The sequence below is a fragment of the Primulina eburnea genome, chromosome 12 (genome assembly GCF_022965805.1).
Source record: "Primulina eburnea isolate SZY01 chromosome 12, ASM2296580v1, whole genome shotgun sequence".
NCBI lineage: Eukaryota > Viridiplantae > Streptophyta > Magnoliopsida > Lamiales > Gesneriaceae > Primulina > Primulina eburnea.
Genome location: NC_133112.1, coordinates 3,329,186 through 3,345,165, shown reverse-complemented (window position 1 = coordinate 3,345,165; position 15,980 = coordinate 3,329,186). Strand labels below are relative to the sequence as shown.

Sequence of the window (15,980 nt, the reverse complement as noted above, 5' to 3'; positions counted from 1 at the left end):
TTATAATAATAAACAATATTTTTGAAATAAATAATAATAATTTTACATTGATGATTCAAATAAGAAATCCGATCCCTTAAAATTTATTTGTAAAGATATCTAATAGCTTATTCCTTAATTATCACTTTCTAGTTTCTACTTTCATTGTAATATTATGATTAACTATCAAATCTTGTTATTAATATATGAGCCTTAAATTTACATCAAATTTCGTAATAAACAAACCAATCATTTTTAAATTGTATATAGTCATTTATCGAGTTACAATGACGTATAAAAATAGTGGAGAATGATTTATGGGAAAGTTGTTGAAAAATCCTCCATCAAAACATTTCTTTGGGTTTATTCCATATCCACAAAATTATGGTATTATGTCATACAAAATGTGATACACTTCATGTGGAAATATGATACTAAAAAAATACTTAGAGACTGAACACAAAAAAATCGACGGCTAGAATCTGAAGGCCAATTTTCCTGTGATTTATTTATTTTTCAATATAAAGTTTAATTAATAATCAATGGCCTAATGTGAAACAAAGACAAGGGTTCCGTTTTCGCCGTCAAATGGTCCACATCAGGCCCACTACGCCAAAATCTTATCATAACGGTAATCTCGCAGGAGATTTTTGGTCAAACTTTGACTCTCGCATGATCAAAAGTCTCAATCGAGGCAAACTCGATTTGATCAACTAGCAGAGTTGCGAATAGCTTGCGAGTGACTAGTCGAAACAAGTTTAATTTAGATCAAGCTCGAACTTAACTCGAACTTAACTCGAGTCATGACATCTTGTAAAGTCAAAATGAGAGCTATCAAAATTCAAAACAAACAGGAAGCTTCATTCCAAACAATGTAGCCAAAACCTTGAGCAACACTCGCAAAAACATCGTTACGCTCAAAAAAGAAAAGGTACACCTTATACATAGGCATTCTAGGTAATATAATTAGCCAACATTGGACACAAATATTGAGCATCTAAATCTAAAAACTGTAGTGGCGAACTTTTGGCCAAGTTTTTGCAGCATCAATAGGGTTAATTAAATATGATAAAAATGAAAAATTATGCCGTGGCCTCATAAAATTAAATCTAGGATTGCCAGACACATTCTAGCCCCAGACTCTTTGAATCTATATAGTTTCTTTACTTTTGTAGCAGCATTTTCTGTCAGTTAAATTGAGCAGAAAGTGTTTTTACCCTCTCATAATTCATCCTTTACATCATTGCCGCTCGCCTCGCGGCCTGAGGTGGAATCTGAAGAAACAGTAGTTCTCTGTCGTGAGGCCGGTTGTTGAAGCTTGAATGGAATGGATGCGTGTTTCTTTAAGAATTTGTAATAGGCCACCACTGTGCGATCGGTATCACAAGTAATCTGCACATTATTATATTTTGATACATAATGGTATCAAAACAATGGTAGTGTATTCCAAATATAAGGAAGATTTTAGGATATAGAATAAACCACTGCTTACAGGATCGAAACTCTTGTTGCCAGCTGGGAAGAAGAGAAGAGTCGGGAAACCATCTGGCTGTAAAACACACGATGAAATTAGCATCAGACATTCTATGCAGAAATCATAGTGTATATGCGGATATGCCTAATGTCTCGAGATTTTTGAATCACTGGAAATAAAAAATTTGTCGTCCTCTGATAACTCAACATAGGGCTTACCTTCTAAATTAAGGTTTACTCGAGATCTATACTTTATACTTCCCAAAGAGGAAAAAGGACTGTTAGAAAACCATCGTCAAACAAAATGGGAGTACCTTAGCTCTGGGGTGCTCGTTTGTTGTCCCATCCATCTTAGCAATTACAAGGGAATCTATACCTCTCAAATGTTTGCCAAGCTTGTTGTATATAGGTACTAAAGATTGACAGTGTGCGCACCAAGGAGCGTATATCTATTTTGAAACAATAATCATAACCAACAAAAGAAATACAAATTTGATGGTCATCCAATGTTCGTTCAGGTGCAACACAACTCGTATGTATATCTTACTGTAAGTTGCACTTGGTGTTAAATAGAAAAAATCTAATTTCAAGATACTTTTTTTTACTATAACATCATCACAAATGAGCTGACTTGTACCTCAAGAAGAACGTCTTTGGACTCATCCAGCACAATTTCATCAAAGTTGTTGCCTACCACTATTTTGACATCCCCATCATTCTGTAAAAACAAATGACAAAAGTTTGAACGAATGTCTCAAGGATACACGTCAATGTCCAACCAATTAAAACGTACATTCTCAGGTACTGGATCTGATTTGTAGAAGGGCTGAAGATTATCTCGCAAAAAATTATCCCCAAAAGACTAAAAGATTAACAAAATCGTTTAGACCACAATAACTCACAGTTTCAGAAATTGTTCAGTTCCATGAGAACAAGTACTAAATAACCTTGATGCTGCTAATGGTCAGTTCTCCATCCAATAAAAACTTTCTGGCATCATCATTTCCTGTGTATGCAATAACCTGGAATTCAAATTCTTGTTATCAGATAAAGGTTTCATTATTTGATATATTCATGCATAAATGAAAAAAACAAAATGGTAAAATGTTAAGGGACGAGAAACAACAAAGACAGCAGAGAAGATTTTAGACAGAGATGTACCCTTGGAGAGGCTCCATTGACTCCAAAGTATTCGGAGACTTCTTTGCCAACATCTTCGTTATCCAATTCCACATAAACACATAGAAGCTGCAATAGATTCACAAAACAATTCACAATTGAAACATGCATCTGGTAACACAATTTGGTAAGAGTTAAAATGAATTTAGAGAAAATGGCATGGAACCAAATTTCAGGAACCTATATGGAAAGAAACTGAAATTTGGAAAGAAACTGAAATTTGCTTCAATATGTTTAATCAAAATATCACGCTCACTTGGCTAACCATATTGTTCAATTTTAATAGTGCACAAATTCTTCCACTGAAGAGGTTTAGAGCCGGTCTTCAAAACAAATCAGACCAAATAGAAATCAAACACAGGAACAAGATAAGAATTCTTAGAGATATATAGAGTTATTTACTGAATAGAATCATAGATGCGATCACAAAATTCCAAAATCAGATGCAAAACATGCTTCAGTTTTCACCCACAAAAATGAAAAATAAAAATACAGACGAAGTTACTGAGATAATAAGCAACAGAATGTGACATTTAAAAGTTAGACTATGATACTGTAGATTCTGATCTAGAGAAGAAATGTGCAAATAACCGTTAACTAAAGCATACTGATAAATACTGTAGTCACCTTTCCCTTGACAGCTTTTGCTGCCTCTAGAAATGTTGGATAAAATTTCTCTGAATCACTGGAAGTGGCAAAAAGTATCAACTGTGATTAAAAAAAACAAAATTGAATCAACCTACAAATAAATTAATGCAAGGAACACAAAATAAAATTCTTCTAATCTATTGGACAATATACCTGCTTCTTGATCGGATTCTCAAACACTTTCCGTGCACTCTCCCGTGTCAAATTGGTGACAAGAGGAAGCTTATTCTCAAATACAAAATCCGCTATTGCCGACTTAGTGAACTGGCCATCTGTACGGCCAAGGAATAATGAACATAATTACATATGAAGTTAAGTTCTCAATGAAAGATACAGAGAACTAACCAAAAATGCTAAATTTTTCAGCTTCTTTTTTAATTACAGCCAAAGCTGGACGTTTGATGAGAGGATCGATGTGGAAGAGCTTCGCCACATCTGAAGATGTCGTCTGGTAAAAGCTAACATCGTCTTCGAGCTTCGAGGCAGCGCCAAGTTCCTCGCTATCTGAACCCTACAGAGTTATCAGTTGATCAGTCAGGCTTGTACACGCTTCAAAAGACATTTTGCCAAGGCACATTGATAATTGCCGTGACATGTCAGACCCACATTTAACGAGTCATGGATGAACTTCATACCAACGGAGTTAACTAAAATTTAGAAATTTTACTGACTTTAACGTCAATTATCCTCTGTAAACTCGGGAAAGACAAACAAGAAGATTAGAGATAGTGGATAATCATACCACCAAACTTTCCAAGTAGCCCAAAACTAATTTCTCTTGAGCTGCCAAAATGCTTTGTGCCTCGTCAATCGTTGTAATATTTTGCAACGCCGGTCCTATCTTTTTCTTCAACCAAGAAACAATGGAATCTCTGCAATAAAAATTATTACATCAGAAAATGTCTTGCAACCTAAGCTATCGATTATTTGTAAAACCACAGTCGGGAAAGCAATTAAAATCGTCCAATTTCTGATCATTGCTAATAGAATCAAATTCTATAAACCAACAACACACACGGTTTCAAAATTACTCATCTGATACGCGAAAGGTCAAATTTTTACTTGGTGCGGTGACCAGTATAGGGTTTTTGAATCCCTTCCACGAAGAAGTATACAGTAGGAAACCCCTGCACATCGAACTTCTGCGCCAGCTCCGTCTCCTCTGTGGCATCAATCTTCGCCAGCACCACCTCCTCATCCTTAAGCTCCGCCGCCGCCTCTGCGTACTCCGGAGCCAGTGCCTGACAATGCCCGCACCACGGCGCGTAAAACTCCACCATCACAAACCTGTTCTTCTGAACGAACTCGCTGAAGTTCGATTCCTTCAAAACCACCACGTGAGTCTCGTCCACCTCCGGCGTACTGTAGGCGCCGTCATCGTCCGTGTACGTCGACAAATCATCATCTTCCTCCAAATCGTCGTAATTCTCGTAATCTCTCGGATGGCCGTAGGGATGAGCTGAATCAGATGATTCGGCATCATTTTTCTCGTCTTGCTCAAGAAAAGTCAGATCTTCATCTTTCTCAGGTTTTAACGACTGTATCGATACACTGAAGCAAATTAAGTAGAGGGAAACTGAAAGAATCACCACAGATTTCATTGCCGTTATAAGAAACTCCTAAATTTTCGAGAATTCGTCAGTTTATGAGTGTAAGAATCGATTCGACGGGGAAATAATAGGACAATTATATCTACTCAGTCGTTTACTCCCTGACACTAGATAATATATACATGTATAGCATTTAAAAATAACTACAATACACTAAATAATATATACCATTTAAAAATAACTACAATAATTTTATTAGTTTTTATAAATGGTAGAACATAGAATTCTTTATAATAATTAAATTTTAAAATATTGATTTTTTACATTTTATAAGATTCTACCACAAAAATAAGAATAATAGAAATGAAAATCTCAGACCTCAAACGTAAAAGTTTTACTATGAGATAAAAATTTCACATAATTTTTAAATATAAAATATTAAGTTTTAAAATTTGATAATAATAATAATAATAATAATAATATAATGATATAACACATGTTATACACATTAAACGAAATTAGTTTAATGATTAATTTGGTTGATTTTGGTTAAAGTAGTGTGAAATGTAATGATAATAATTTTAAAAAAAACAATTGTAAGAAAAAATAAAAAAGCAAAAGGGAGTACCTCACCTGGAGTAAGATAGAATTGGCCGAAATAATAGACAGCAAATGATTACACAACGAGGAAAACGGGAAAACGGGGAAAACGGGAGTCACGAAGAGTTTATTAAAAAAAGCGAGTGAATGTAATTTACTTTTTTATCTTTTATTTAAAATTTGTTTAAAAATTAATTTTTTATTAGTGTATTTTTATTTTATATATAATAAAATTTATAATTTAATTAAATAAAAAAACTTATTTTATTCAATTTTTCTATTTTTTCGAATCGATCCTATATCTCATTTCATTCTTTTATCTTCACAAAAAAAAAATTCTTCTCAATCTTCCATCCTCTCATTTTTTGGCTAATAATTAACCATAGTCTACAAATTATTCCTCTGCAACAAATCCAATAAGAAAACCACGTATGGATAATAAATTTATTATGAGATATGAAATTTATTGGATGTCGCCGGTGTTCACGATCCAAGGTGAAGAGCCGTGAAACCAAAGGTCATGAAGCACGACTTTCACGACCCTAGGTCGTGAAGACTTGGGTCGTAAGGTCGTGAACTGGGTCGTGAAGCACTTGTCCTTCACCACCCAAAGTTGGGTCGTGAAGCACAAGTGTTGTGCTTAACGACCCAGACCCAGGGTCGTGGGCTTCACGACCTTGGGTCGTGACTTCACGACTCACTCGGGGTCGTGACCCTTCACGATCCATTAATTTTAAATCTTTTTAATTTATAACCTTTGTTTAGTTTTAAATTTATACAACTAATAATCTTTTTGTTTGTTTTGTTTTTTTTTATTCCCGCTAAAACTTGGGAGGAATAAATTTTTGAATGTGAATTAACTTTAGGATCAAGATTTGTTGAAATCTGCAAGAAGATTGTATCATTTTAAATAAGAAAGAGATAGAATATTTGGTGCACTACACTCAATTTGGTAATTTAATTTATGTGCTAAATATTATAACAATTTCAATTAAAACCGGGTCGAGGGTTATGACTGGTCACAAAATTGGGTCAAGATTATACTCGACCCACGCGACCCAATTTTTTGGGTTGCGTGGGTCGAGATGGGCCGAGAAGCATAATTTTGGCTTCTCGACCCATAAAGCTAGCTATATATATATAGATTTTAATATATTATAATAGATAGGTCGAGAAGCATATTATTATAAATTTTGTTAGTATAATTATAAAATTTGTTAATGTTTATATACAATAAACATTAATTTCATATGCTTTGATATACATTCATTACATTAAAGTGAATATGTAATGAAATTTGTTATGAATTTTTTTAGTTCTATTATTATTAAATTTGTTCAGAATTTTAGTAGAATTATAAAATTTGTTAATGTTTATATACAATAAACATTAATTTCATATGATTCGATATATATTCATTAAAGTGAATATGTAATGAAATTTATTATGAATTTTTTAGTTCTATTATTATAAAGTTTGTTATGAATTTTAGTGGAATTATAAAATTTGTTAAGATTTTTAGTCGAGTATAAATTCAACCCACATTATTAGAATAAGAGATACATTCTTCTACTTGTTATGAATTTTTTAACTAAGAGACTTAAATTATAAAATATAAATAATGTTTACACAAATAAATTATATATATGTGTGTGTGTCTATATATATATATATATATATATATATATATATATATATATATATATATATATATATATATATATATATATCTATATGTATATATATATATATTTACATTCTAATTATATATAAATTGAATTATATATTATAAAATAATCAAAACTCAAAAATATCAAAAATTTCCTACCCACTCGACCCATCTCGACCCAAACCCTAAACCAAACCTCTAACATTATCACTCGACCCACTCGTCCCAAAATTGAAACAATTTACCACCCGTGCGACCCAAATTTAAAAATCTACTACACACATTACAATCTTGTCCACTCAAACCACACCAAAATTAAAAATTCACCACAAACAGATTACATATTAATAAAATCAAATCGATTGTCTTTAAATTCAAACAAATTACATATCATTCAATCTTATCTTCTACCAAATTCTCCTACGGATGGAAATATGTTTTGTTTTTTCCTTCAACGTCTTCTCTTGATCACATGTGACATAACCTACAAAACATAGATAATATTATTATATTATAGACAATAGTATGTATTTAAAAAAATATGCTATATTATAAATATGCTATTATATAGACGTATTATGTGGGTCGAGGCACCTCGACCCACTTGAGACAATAGCCTACTCACACTCCACTATCCAGACCTATACACATACGATCATACACGAATCACACTCCATTCACTTTCTCGACCCACACAATAAACATGTTCCTCGACTGTAAATACTCACACTACCTCCACTCACAAAAATTAAAAAAAAAAACAATCAGAACTAAACTGAAACAAATCTAGCAATACAGAGCATTCGAGCATATACTTACTTCTCTACAAATTTTCAAATTTTCAAATGATTTTTGATTATTTTGTCGTGAAGAACACAAAAATAACGGGAATAAATGAAAACTCAAATCAAGGAGGATATATCAATTAAAAAATATTTTTTAAAAAAATAAAATCTAACTAATTAATTAATTACTTAATAAATGAACTCATCTAATTAACAACAATCAACTCTCTTTTTTCTATTTAAAAAAATTCAAAATCTTTTTTATTTAATTAGATTTAAAATCAGTCAGTATATATTTTATTGTCCCATGCGGAGACTGCTAATTATTAATTTTTGGGAGCGGAAACGATTGTGCCGGGGAAACAGGGTCTGTGGCTGGAACGACACGTGGAATTGTATAATTGGTTGAGTTGAAAGTTTAACAATTAAAATACTGACACGTGTTCGCTTGACTTTTAGATGCTGGATATAAGTCGTAGGATGATTTAAGAATCTTGTAAAACAATTTGCTGAAGAAGAATCAGTAACACAAAACTTAACTAATTTTTATTATTAAAATATTATGAAATATGTTTTTTTGAAGAAATTACGCGTAAATGTTTTATACATTTCTTAAATTAAGTTTTAGATATCCATGGCAAATATACCCAAATGCGATTCGATATAATATAATTTTATTTGCCCCCAAATGCGATTCGATATAATATAATTTTAATTCAGTTATCTATCTATTTATAAAAATAAAAATATCATTTGTTCTTATATTAATAAGTGTGATTCGAGATCGGACTTGTAGTCCAATGGTCTCACCTCCTGTCGGATTAGCCGGTTCCTCGGGTTCGATCCTCCATCCCCGCATGTGTTGTAATATATATAAAAAAATGAAATAATGAGTTTGATTCATAATTACTCACAACATATAACGGAATAACAAATGATATCATTTTCTGAATTTTATGTTTACGTTATCGAAAAATTTAATTTTAATAAATAAATATTAAATGTAACTTGAGAATGAAAATATAAATGAATCGAATCGAATCGAACCGAATATTAGTAAAAATTTAATAATAAAATTTGGTTTGAATAATATATTCGAGATCGAGCTCGATCTCGATTTGAAACTTGAAAATTTTAATTTTTTTGGTTCAAGAGCGAAATGAAGTTCGAGTTCACATTAAGCTCGAAATGTTCAAACATATTCACACATATTTAGAATATTGCTCTGATATTAAGTTTTGAGAATGAAAGTTGAAAAGCTCGAAATGATCGAAATATATGTATAAAAAATTTATAATTATATCGTATTAATAAAATATTAAAGCTCGTGAGTGGCCCGCGAATTATCGAATAAATTTGAGTTCCATTCGAAAGAAATTCAACATATTTGAGTTAGTCTTGAGTTCCACAAATTAGAATATGACCTTACAACCCTAAACCTAGGCAGTAGCTCTCATAACCACTCGTTTTTAATTGAAACATTTATTAGGGTGTATTCAATCTAAATTTTTAATGACTTTTATGGAATTTTAAAATCTAGAGGTATTCAATCTAAACTTTTAATGACTCTATATATGTTTAGTGGTATTCAACATGGATTTTGGTAGAGTTTTAAAAAGTCACGTGGTATTCAAACTTGACTTTTTAAAACTCTACAAAAGTCAAGAGGTATCCAAAAAATCCATAGATTTTCAAGGATTCTTATTTTATTATTCATGTTCAAACCTTGAAGCCTTATGTACAATTACAGAAAATCTAAAATATTCTTCCACCTATACCAAAGATTTTGATGGACTTTCTTTTTGGAAAATATGCTATCTCTCTTCTATCTCAAGTCATCTCTAGGGTTCTTCTCTCTCAAAAAAAATTCTTCTATTCAAAGATATGATTGGTCAATCTTGAATTTATTATATTGCCAATATTTATGTGTAAAAATAGATGAATTGTTGTTTTTTTCTTGAATCATTATGATTATTGTATTTCATAAATTGTTCATTTTAATAAAATTTTATTATGAACTTATAAAAATATTGTTCATTAATATGTTGAATTGACATAAAGAATTGAAATTTTGATTTCAATAAATTGGATAGTTCATTTGTCGTTATTCACAAATTAAATTTATTTAACCTTTAAATAAGTAAAATTTATTTACATTTTCATAAATAAAAAAATTAAAATTTAATAGGTTATAAATGTCCAATAATTATTTAAAAGAAATTAATAAAAAAATAAATCACAATTATAAAAGTTTACAAAAGTCTACAAAAATCTTGAAAAAAAAGTCTATAAAAGTCTATGAAATATGTTTTACAATTCCATGAGATTCTATAAAAGTCAATCAAAATCCATCAACTCCACAAAAGTCCACCTTAAAAAAAAGTCATTAAAAATCATTAAAAGTTTAGATTGAATACACCCCCTTTAATGTTGAATCAAGTGATACAAAAAAAAGTTGGCATCTGCTAAATCATTTTAAATCTTGTATTTTTTTACCATATTATTTATTTGAATATTGCGTATGATATATTTAAATAAAACACTATACTGATTAAATCAAATTAATGTTCATATATAATTATTTATATCACTGAAAAATTGATCAAATATTATTTTAATAAAAAAAATGAATTATGCCCTAATTTGTAATCGTACATTTATAAACTATCTACAAATTGAAATGATAGATTTCAAATTCTTATCTTCTTTGAATTGAAATTACAGTGAGTTTCAAATTCATTGTATATAACTTAAAGCAGTTTCAATAAAAATTGTAATATCATTTGAAATTTCATTACTCAAATCCAAGTGCAGTATATGACAAAATATAAGCCTAGAGAAAATTTAAAATATTCGATCAGAGCTCGGAGAGTTTATCACTCACCTGCTCGAGTACACAGCGAATGCTAACAGATGTTCAAAGTCCTCAAAAAACCGAAGTAGAACAGAATAGATATACAGACCAACACGTGTCTTGATGGCGACGATGAGGGTGATTTATGAAACAACATAATTTATTAGTTACAAGAATTTCATACCATATACTTAGCCACACACAACCATCAGCTGTCCCATCTCCACCATCAACCGCGACTCTCCGCTCTTGTCACGAGCCAATCCACAACCTCCCCAAACACAAGCTCCACATTTTCATCTGGTTCTCCCGCTAGCTGGTGCCACATTCCAGGGTAGATCTTAAGGGTCTTATCCTTGGAGGAAGCAAGGTTGTGGAGCTCCTCTGCACATGCCGGATCACATACGATGTCTTCTCCACCATGAACAATCAGAAATGGCACATCAACTTCATGGAACTTCCCTTGCACTTCCCTGCACACCCTCATCAATTCTTGTGCTGTGGCTGCACGAGGCCTCATCAAAGGCCTCTTAGGGCTCGCAAATGCCAGTTTTCGCTTCCATTCCACCTTTTAAACAGATAATCATACGAAAACATGTCACACATGCTACTTCAACTCAGGAGGGAAGAATTTCTTTGGCTTAAGTCTGTATTTTTGCATAGGAGACTGAAGTCTGAACAGCAGTCCCTCGACTAAAATACATACATATACACTAAAAATACATATACGCTAAACGTGAGTACGTGACCTCCTGGCTCAGTCAGTTCTATGCAAAATTACATAAGAATGTTGTGCAGTCACCTTTTATTGCCTCCAATTTCCTGATTCCTCCCAATTCGTATATTTACAATAAATTCATACCATACTTTTTTTCCTTTCTCCAATAACTTGTTAGGAAATTAGGAGATATAATTCCATAAATCGCTAATATAACATGAATTCGACATTATCAATCTAATTAGTCATTTGTCCCAAGCCTTTTCTATAACTCAGACTCTGCAAATAATTACTGAGAATTGATCTTTCAGATTTATCCGAAAAACAATGTCCATGAAACTATGAAACTTCAATGCATACCAGCAGTTTGGGTTCCTGAAAATTATTTTCCATTCCAATTCTCCTTAATAAAGCTACGAGTGAGTAATTTTAAGAAATAAGATAAATTTGCCACTTTCTTAGGTCCCCGCTCTTCCATACTAACAAACCAAATAAAATTTGTCGATTAAAAAATTTCAGAGCGACCCCTACCGGTTTTTCTACAATTCTACCAAGTTTGAAGCCAAATTTGAATTCAAACATTAGCCATCATTCGTAATTAAATCTCATCAGATTTCATCGAGAAACCAAACTAAAATACAACAAATTTAACAAGAGGGGAAAAAAGTTACCTTGAAGGAAACAGCGGGTATGGAGCCCCGAGTAGGCACAACGCACCACGTCGGAACCAAAAACGCAGCAAGGGAAAGGAAATGCTCCAACGGCCATGGTGGTTTAAACTTGTCACTAATCCCACACATAGCCCCGTTTAAAACGACGCCGTCGAACTTCCTATCCGGTAAAATTCCATCACGGCGAAGCGTTATCAGCAACGCAATAGCACCGCCAAGCGACTCCGCGTACATGAACGCCGGCAAATCCGGCGCAAACCTCGCGCGGAAACTATTAAAAAACAAAATACATTCATCCACGACGAGATTCATGTCCGGTAAATGAGCAGTCAAGCCTTCGGAGAAGCCATGGCCGAAGTGATCGATGGCGCACACGGCGAATCCGTGCTTGGCGATGTGCACGGAGGTGAGCTGCAAGAACCAGCTGGATTCGCCGGTGTAGCCGTGCACCACGCACACGACGCCTTTGAGCGGAGTTTCTTGCTGAATGGGTGTCCACCACTGGGTGAAGAGTTTGAGGTTTTGCCTGCTGGTGATGTAAGCAGAACCGTGGTCAACAGAATGGCGCGTGTAGAACTCCTCCGGCGTCAGAGAGCCGAAGGGGCTCGTCTCGTTGGCTTCGGCTACAGGGTGAGTGTATTTCATTTTCAAGGCTTGCTAGAATGCGCCAGGGTGGTTTGAAGCGCGACGGATACAGTGAAGCAGGTGGAGGACGGGAATAACTAAGTTAGTTGGGAGGTGAAAAGCGTGTACATTGGAATTTATATTTCATGAATTTACAATTTTACCCCTCCAGAACAGCTGACGATATTATAGGATACGCCAAGGTATAAATTTAAAATCTTAAATTTGAATTTTTTATATATTTTAAAAATATATTTTTTTATTAAATTTGGTTTCTTGAACATTTCTCCAAAAACAAAAAAAGAACCAATTTTAAAATCTAAGACTCGGGTAAGCATGGCTCCTCCGAGCAACCAAAAATCATTTTTTTCTTCCATTATTTCGATCGTCTCATCCATTTTCTTTTGAGTCTTTCTTCCCTTAATTCGTTTCATTATACAAACATATCATCTAAGAAAAGAACAGATGCCAATTAATTTATTAAACAATCCAAAAGTAAGAAGGCATGGTCAAATCGCATGTGAATTGTTGGTTGCAACTGCAAACCTGACCCCTCAAACATCGACTCAAAATAATCGCGTGTAAAAAAATTAAATAAATGCTACCAACTAAATATTAAATATCTGACGAGTCTTTGACACAATAGTTAAACATATGCATTTCTCACTTTATTATTCCCCTGCCGTAATGTTTAATGGTAATAATATAGTTTTGGTTTGTTAATAATATTAATCTATATGTTGAAATTCATATATATCTAATAATAAGTGAATGCCATTTTGTTAATAGTTAAGATTGAAACATGGACTTAACTTAACTCCAAAAGCTAGCTCAAACAGAAGATTGTACAAACTCATATATACAACTTCAAGGTTAGTTGCATAAATAACCTTGGAGTTGTATACATGAGCTTGAACAATCTTCTCCTCTTGAACTAGTTTTTGGGTTGAGTCATATCCAAGTTCCAATCTTTTAACATCAATGAGTACATAGATATGTACTATTCACGTACCACCGTAACAAACTTATATAAAAAAGTGATTTCTGGGTCTTGTCTCTGCTACCGGTTTCAGCTGCCTTCTTCCTCGATGCAAGCTGAATTAGAACAAGAAACTGCCATTAGGCTTGAACACAAGTGGATCGGCAACCACTATTCCAGCTGAGTTTGGGCTCTAAGAAATCAAAGGCACACTACTAATATAAAAAAAGGCCAAATCATCTGAAATCCAACATTTGGAAATCAAAATCAATAAAGTTTTTGGGTGGCAAAGGTACAATGGTATTCTGTTTGTGCTGAGTCTAGGCATGGATCGGAAGTTTATATTTCATAATGATTGGACGGACTTTGTTTCCAAATTTTCAATCATAATTTGAATAAAAGACACAATTGGAAAGTGAGAAATGCAAGGGTTAGCAGTTAGCCTCACCTCCACAGCAAAAGCAACAATAACAGCAGGAAAGGATCATGAGAGTTTCTCTGCAGAGCAGAATAAGGCCCCCACTCTTTGAATTTGATTCTTGATCGTTCTCGTCATTCAGAAGCTTCTGCTGATTATCACCGCTGGTTCCGGACTGATTTTGCTGCCGCTGCTTTTCGGTATTCATTCGATGAAGATTCCACTCCAGCTTCTTCAAATACCCGCTGCCGAATGAGTCTCGTAGCCTCAGAGACGGCCATAGATGCATCTTTCTGCTCCGGATCTGTGTTGATTTTCGTGAGAAAATCGAATTAGGTAAACTTGCAGCGTGATGTTAGTATTTCTATGAATTATATATAAAAATATAACTTGCTCTTTCGATGAACAGAAGGCAGTAGCGTAATTTTAAAAACATGGATGAGAATGAGACTTGCGTTGTTTTGGAAGGATACAATATTGCTTCACGGTTCCTAAATCTTGGTTGGATAGTAGATATATAAAATTTATTTAAAACTATATATATATATATATATATATAGACACACACTAGCAACGTATAAATGCATCGCACATAGATAACTAATGATGAAAAATATAATCATGATATTTAGATAATGTTTAAAATCGAATAATATCTTGTTTATGAGTATCTATCAATCTAAATATGTATAAGACACAAAAAAATACATTATGACAATAAATCATATATATTCACTTATTTATATGACATTTTCAATCTGCATGATTATAACATAATGATAGATATCTCAAATTAACAAAGATATTTTTCATCCAAATATAAATTTCAATAAAAATAACATAATAGTGAATTTTACCAAAATCAAAACAACGATGTACTTAAATAGAGTAAACATAAACAAAAACTTGTCAAATAAAATTATCGTAATTAACTAAATTATTATAATAATGTTAAATAAAATCATGGAACATTTATTAAATTAAATATCAATTTTGAGTTTGTTAACTTTTAAGTTTTAACATCTTACGGATTTTGTTTAAATTTATTTGTTTATTACAGATATTTAATTTATATATCATAATACATTATTTGTAATTAATATATATTAATGATTAATAATTTCATGTGAAATAAAATTTTAAATAATATTACTCAAAAAAATATGTGTTGTAGAATACATATAAAAATAAAATAACATAAAAAAATTTGTGAGACGATCTTATGAGTTATTTTGTGAGACGGTTCTCTTATTTGGTTCACTATTGAAAAAATATTACTTTGTATGACAAAATTATTAATTAGAATACAGATAGAGTTGACCAATATCAAGAGTAACGATATGTGAGATTGTCTCACAAGATACATGCTAATAAAATAATATGTAATACTCAATTAAAAATATCATATGTAAAAATTTTATTATCTAACAAATATTAATAAATTATCTTTATGATTCATATTTATTATAAAATTTTTTAATTTCTCATTAATTTCTCTTTCTATTAATAAAGTTGAAATCATTCAAACTAATCAAATTATACTGCAAATAAAATATTAAAAAAATTTGCATAAGAGCATATAAAATCTACATGCTCTCCATGCCTATTTTTATTGGAAAAGTACTATGTGAAAAAAAACATTCACCGACATATTTTAACGACACTTGTAGAAAATTGTAAGTTTGAGATATATATTGAGACATTAATTAAATATAATAATAAAATAAAATAAAATATCATATTAAAGTATTTTGTAATATTTGTCATCAATTCAACCAATAATAAATAAGGTTATTCTCATTTCCAGTATCATCTTCAGTATATTTTCTCGAA

General features: G+C 32.0%; 2 protein-coding genes across 2 annotated transcripts; both read right to left on the bottom strand.

The window, feature by feature from the left end:
• Positions 1–819: 819 nt before the first annotated feature.
• On the bottom strand, positions 820–4,955 carry LOC140807527 (protein disulfide isomerase-like 1-3). The gene is made up of 12 exons (XM_073164418.1): positions 4,342–4,955; positions 4,022–4,151; positions 3,625–3,790; positions 3,433–3,551; positions 3,259–3,339; positions 2,614–2,700; positions 2,400–2,474; positions 2,246–2,314; positions 2,090–2,170; positions 1,767–1,901; positions 1,472–1,528; positions 820–1,371 (listed from the first exon to the last, which is right to left on the bottom strand). Exons 1-12 carry the CDS (start codon positions 4,878–4,880, stop codon positions 1,201–1,203), a joined length of 1,710 nt encoding a protein of 569 aa, XP_073020519.1. The 5' UTR covers positions 4,881–4,955; the 3' UTR covers positions 820–1,200.
• A 5,750-nt stretch (positions 4,956–10,705) lies between these two features.
• Positions 10,706–12,871, bottom strand: LOC140807523 (caffeoylshikimate esterase-like). Its single transcript, XM_073164406.1, has 2 exons — positions 12,127–12,871; positions 10,706–11,305 (listed from the first exon to the last, which is right to left on the bottom strand). The coding sequence occupies exons 1-2, from the start codon at positions 12,769–12,771 to the stop codon at positions 10,967–10,969; spliced, it is 984 nt and encodes a 327-aa protein (XP_073020507.1). The 5' UTR covers positions 12,772–12,871; the 3' UTR covers positions 10,706–10,966.
• Between the last annotated feature and the right edge of the window lie 3,109 nt (positions 12,872–15,980).